The sequence below is a fragment of the Lygodium microphyllum genome, chromosome 8, assembly GCF_053477565.2.
Source record: "Lygodium microphyllum isolate KBCC chromosome 8, Lygodium_microphyllum_v1.1.10, whole genome shotgun sequence".
NCBI lineage: Eukaryota > Viridiplantae > Streptophyta > Polypodiopsida > Schizaeales > Lygodiaceae > Lygodium > Lygodium microphyllum.
Genome location: NC_141142.1, coordinates 155,570,064 through 155,575,561, shown reverse-complemented (window position 1 = coordinate 155,575,561; position 5,498 = coordinate 155,570,064). Strand labels below are relative to the sequence as shown.

At 39.7% G+C, this 5,498-nt stretch overlaps 1 protein-coding gene across 2 annotated transcripts; it reads right to left on the bottom strand.

Moving 5' to 3' along the window:
* Positions 1-830: 830 nt before the first annotated feature.
* Positions 831-5,234, bottom strand: LOC148033031 (aquaporin NIP6-1-like). 2 transcript variants are annotated; one of them, XM_087683736.1, is made up of 5 exons: positions 4,763-5,230; positions 4,136-4,342; positions 3,601-3,798; positions 1,325-1,386; positions 831-1,174 (listed from the first exon to the last, which is right to left on the bottom strand). In XM_087683736.1, the coding sequence occupies exons 1-5, from the start codon at positions 4,868-4,870 to the stop codon at positions 1,024-1,026; spliced, it is 726 nt and encodes a 241-aa protein (XP_087539862.1). In that variant the 5' UTR covers positions 4,871-5,230; the 3' UTR covers positions 831-1,023. The 2 variants fall into 2 exon arrangements, with proteins under 2 accessions (XP_087539862.1, XP_087539863.1); XM_087683737.1 differs by lacking the exon at positions 1,325-1,386 and having other exon boundaries at positions 4,763-5,234.
* Between the last annotated feature and the right edge of the window lie 264 nt (positions 5,235-5,498).

Below are 5,498 nucleotides of genomic sequence, written 5' to 3'. Positions count from 1 at the left end.
CAAGCATCTTAGCATGAATGAGGTGCATGAGTTCTAATAGAACACTCAATAACTTCAAAGCTCTCCAATAAGCGTATCGAAGAAGGGATCGTGATTTATACAAACTATTGATGATCATTAATCCACTTGATCATCATATGTTGTCAAAACCTTTAGCCAATACCTTCGGTATGAGAGGTTAGTTTGAAGTGGCTTTTGCAAGGGGTATTGAAGTATGAAGAGAGGATGAAGGAGAAGAAGGAGATGGCGATGGACGATGATAAGCCCAAAGTGAATAGAAATCGCCATTAAATATATTTCTCTTTGAGAAAACTTTGAGAAATGGTCATAAGGATTCTTTGGAGATATAGTTTAGGCTTGTTTAAGTTTATGTTGGTCTTTCGTTCCCTATATATTAGTGATTGCCACATCCCCATATATCATATTTTTGTGTATCCACCAAGACCGTATTAGTCTCAGTTGCCAAAGATTTTAGAGTTCAAATTATATTCCTTGTATCAACCTTCCATGATCCCTCTTCTTACATGAAACTTGCTTTCGAACCCCGATGTGAAGCACCGAGAGAACACTAGCATGAAGCGCCAAGAGAATCCAGGCACGGAGCGCCCAGTCAATATTAATCAAGGTTAACCTTAAAGACTTTGATTCATTTAGAGGCATGTTGTACCTATGTCTTGTCTTTTATGTGGGACCAAAAAAATGACGACATTCAAAATCTTGAAAAAGTATCATGTTAAAAAATGATATCTTTGATAAGCCCCAAGTTGTACAAAAGCCATGAGAAACACATGTTGAAATATTTTTAAACCCTCACAAAGGAGAGAGAAGTATGTAGAAAATTATCCCTCATTAAAGAGATCTAACTATGTGATTTTGGAGTATACAATGGTCTTGCAAAGCAAGTATATAAAAAATTGGCCCCCATTAAAGAAAGATGACCATGTGATTTGGAACTATAAATTTGTTTGGAGTGTACAAAAAGCTAATAGCTTTGTAATGGTATCTAATGTTGTTTACTTTTCATTAGTCTAAGTAGATGAGTTGAAAAGAAAATGCACCCAAGGTGGCACCTATTATAGGTGCAAAAATATATATCCACAATTGTTTATAGTTATTTTGAATTATAGCTGGGGCCAAGGATCTCACTGGATTCATTGATGCTCCTGAAATTCCACTGCATAAGGGGCAAGAAGATTAGCATTTTAATTTTTTAAAGAAATCAAAATATCATGTAGTTCATGAATAAGTGAATTGTTGCTTGCCACTTAATAAAGTTACCAGCCAAAGTTAGGTGCTCTATTTTTTAACAACAAAGGTGACATACCCTCCTAATATCATATTCATAGCAACAGTTAGTCCAACTACAGCCCCTCCTTGTATGCCATCCTATAAAATGTCATCAAAAGAGTCATGAGCACAGGTAAATATGTTGTACTTGATGTCATTGGATAATTTGTGCAGTATTCTACATATAAAACCACACAATGGGTTTTCTTCACGGTAGATACTTTATTGAGGGTGTAATGTTACTTGTTCAGTCGTTGCACAAACTTCAAGGTTATTCTTCACTTTTTATATGATTTTTGTTACAACATCCTGGTTCAACATTATACTTATCTTTCAAGTTTTTATTGGCTAGGCTTCTAGTAAACTTGATTAAAATGGATGTATGATGTTGATATAGCTTGTAGACTTGTGGGGACTCAAAAACAATGCAAAACATATAATAATAGATTTGTAATTAATCAAAAATATGTCAATGCACATGCATTTCACTTTAATAGCATGCGATACAACAATAACTTCAAAATGCATTCTAGAACTTAAACCATTAAGACACTCTCACTTTTGGATATACTCATGCACTTGCACTTATGAAAAGGACACTTAAAGTATGGCATGCATATTTTTTAAGTTACGTAGTGCTAATATGACAACCAATATTAATACTTCTAAGAAACTAACAAGGAGTTACATAGTGCTCATATGATAATGAATATTAATTCTTCTAAGAAACTAACAAGGAAAATATTAAATCTTAAGACTTTTGAACAATTACTGGAAAAGGTCCTTGATGGAAAAGAAAGAAAGCCTTTGTATTTTGATGGAGGAGAAAATAAATTTTCAACATTGACTAAGTAATGTCCTAGACATTTCCACTACCAATTGAGATCTTAGCATGGTCATTGGTAAGTGGTGTAAAGCTCATTTGCCTTCGTTTCAAGCATCTAATCTACATGTGCTTGAGGATCCAAGATTAGGATTGAGGAGCCAATAGTGTAACATGTTTGCATACCATCACACAGTTTCACAAATGAAGTAGCATAGGTCTACCACATGTGCCTTTATTATTCGCTTTCCTCACCTAGCTAATTAGTGATATCTTGCTTAAACTACACAATTCATGTAGACATGTAAATAGGCATTATTTAAACTTTGAATAGTTGTCTATGAATAATTTGTCATTTTTATGAAGCGCGCCACATTGAAGAAACAAAAATAAAAGTCCTCCTTTCTTAAATATTTTGCACTAGCCATTTATCAACCTTTGAAAGCCTCAATCTTACCACTGGTCAAAAGATGTTTGTGAAAGGCCTTAAGAAAGGCAATGTGATTCTCTACCAAAAAGATATACCCATATCATGTGCTAGCTACATGTCTACACCCAATGCATTGAAAGTCAACATACTTTTTGGAAGGGCTTGTAAAGGCTTTATTTAAATGTTGGCTCCAAGTGAGTTTACAAAAAACTTGTAAATTTCTGTAAAGAATTCACGTAGGGGTCAGCTCCATGTGAGTAACTTTTGGAAGCTAGAACTATGATATGAAACGACATAAGATAAATGCTTTAAAAAATCATGATTGCTAACCAAAAGGCTCATAAACTTGGACCCATTTGTTCAAGCTTAGGGTAATGTTTTTGAGATATGTGAATGGATGACATCTAAATGATATTTTTTGTTGTGTGTGTAGATGTAAGGATACATGATGTAATGGATACATATACATAATGATTCCCTTTCACATTGTTGCACCCTTCGGATAGAAGTGCGGTCGAAGAAAGTAAAGTGAACGAAGAAAGAGTATAGGAGAAAGCAAAGCCAAAAGAAAATGATTCTTCAATTTTGCAGGGGGGTCACTCTTGAATATGTGTGAGAGGAAGGAGGAATCGGATAGGGTGGTAAGGGACACTTTCCCTAATGAAAAAAGAAGGGAGAAGCATTTTCTTCCATGTGTATATGTGTCTAAGAACGCTTATACGTGTGTGTGTGTGTGTGTGTATGCCCATTCACATGTCCTTACTAACAATGTGGGGTATTGAACATTGACATAAGCCCTACTTGTCAAGGTTGAGTCACTTGAGAGAGAGAGAGAGAGAGAGAGAGAGAGAGAGAGAGTGTGTGTGTGTGTGTGTGTGTGTGGCGTGTGCCAACTCACGTGACCTTACTCACAAGTCACAATGCGCGCACTCTCACAGCATGTACATGCAGGCCGCGCGCACACGCACACTCTCTCTCTCTCTCTCTCTCTCGGGAAAAAGAAAAGGAACAAAACATGCAACTGCAGTCTATTACTCTGAGATGTGCTTTAGGTACTCACAATGTTGGGCAGGATGTTCGTAGCGGTGGCTATGAAGGCGAGGCTGAAGGATAGCAGGACCTCCATGAGGAAGGACTGACTCCACCCGCCAGAGGGCTGCGTCAGGCTCGCCGCTGCTGATCCATCATCGTACACCTCCTTCACCACCCACATCGCCGCTGTGCCCCCCACCACCTGCGCCCCGACGTACCACGCCACCTGCCTCTCTCACAAAAAGCAACCATAACATCCCATCTCAATCCCGATTGTTTCAATCTTAATCACACCACTCATTTCTAACACCCTGATTAATTAATCCACTCCCAAATCGGTGCTATAACCAAAACCCAAGACAGGCGCCTGATTCCCTCCTGCAGCCGAAACAAAAACCTCAGAAATTAGGGCTCCATTGACACACTGGAAACTCCAGACCAGATCGATTTGACGCTGATTTTGCTCTCTTGGAAGGCTTGGAAATGCAATCTGAAAGGGAATTAGATGATGCCCACGACAAGACGACGAACTGCGGCAGATCGCAATTAGAATTAATGTTTACCTCACTCCATCGGAACTGCCTGGTTGCTGCGAAAGCCAAGCTGATTGCAGGGTTGAAATGGGCGCCCGAGATGGGGCCGAGGGAGGAGATGAGCATCACCAGTGCGAACGCCACCGTCAGGGCCTGCCCCATCACGTCCCACCCTGCCATGATCGACCCGCACGCTGCAAACATCAGAAAGAACGTCCCCAGCACCTCCGCCCCCACCTGCAACCCCAAAAACAAGCGCACGCCCATACACACAACCCTTAATCACCTCTCTAATACCAATCAGCTTAATCAGCTGTTATAATCCCATTCTAAATCAGCTCTAATTCCCAACTCAATCCCAATCTTAGTAAGCTCTAAATCCCGCCTGCGGCCATGAAAGAAAACAAAACACACACCCCCTTGATCATCACCTCTCTAATCCGAATCAGCTTGAATATCAGCTGTACTAATTAATTATATCCCAACCTTAATCAGCTCTAAATCCCAATATTAATCAGCACGACTGGTCCCATTCCCGCCCAATCTTACTCGCCATCTCTTACTCAATTTGACCTCGAGTGACCTTCATTTTCATTTCTCATCAACTGTTACTCGACTTGATCACTTCTGTGTACTATCCAATCAGAGGCCACTTACCCGGCGTAGCTTTGCCACCAGCGATTGCTTCGTCGACGTTCCCCCATCCGATGCGCCATATGAACCAGCTTCTCGATCTAGAAAGGGCTTCTTCTCTGATCGATCCATGCGCTACACACTAAAGATCACTCGGTTAATTTATTGGGCAAGAAAATCCAAGCTTGCCTATATCCCCCCTCGGAAGCTTATTATGCTACAATGACACCAAAGCTTGCGGCCTACTAGGTTCGGGAGAAGTGCCTCCTTCTAAGCTCATATGGTCTAGTGGAAGTTTCACAAGTGCTTAACCTATTATATGTCCGCTATTCAAGGTTATGCTAGCTGATCAACCAAAACTTCTCCTTTGATATTCCCATTTTTGCCAATGGGGTTGTAGCTCAAGTAGTTTGAGGCTGTGGGTGTGTACATGGGTGTTGAAATTCAAATCTTGGGTACATTTCAAAGAAGTCTCTCGAATTTCAAACATTTCTCAAAAAAAATTCCCATTTCCCTTTCTCAATCGCTTTCTGTTTATAAAAGAAAGCAAAGTCTCATCTTCCTACACCCCACATAAGATATCATTGACCAAGATATCTCACTATTTTTTGCCACATGTTCCCCTCATCACTTTCAAAGCTTTACGCAGAAGAATTGCATTGCCAACACCTGTCCAAAGTATAAAGTAGTTTTGTGCTAATGTGTAGGTGATCCACATCCCTTCTTTGTGTCACACGTGGCTATTCACAATTTTTCCACA

What these genes read in the sequence shown, in the direction of transcription:
- LOC148033031 (XM_087683736.1), bottom strand. Translation starts at nt 4,870, where the DNA reads ATGGATCGATCAGAGAAGAAGCCCTTTCTAGATCGAGAAGCTGGTTCA. An exon ending in CGAACATCCTGCCCAACATT is followed by an intron (nt 1,387 to 3,600) that starts GTGAGTACCTAA and finishes GACATTTTATAG; the next exon opens with GATGGCATACAAGGAGGGGC. An exon ending in ATGAATATGATATTAGGAGG is followed by an intron (nt 1,175 to 1,324) that starts GTATGTCACCTT and finishes CCCCTTATGCAG; the next exon opens with TGGAATTTCAGGAGCATCAA.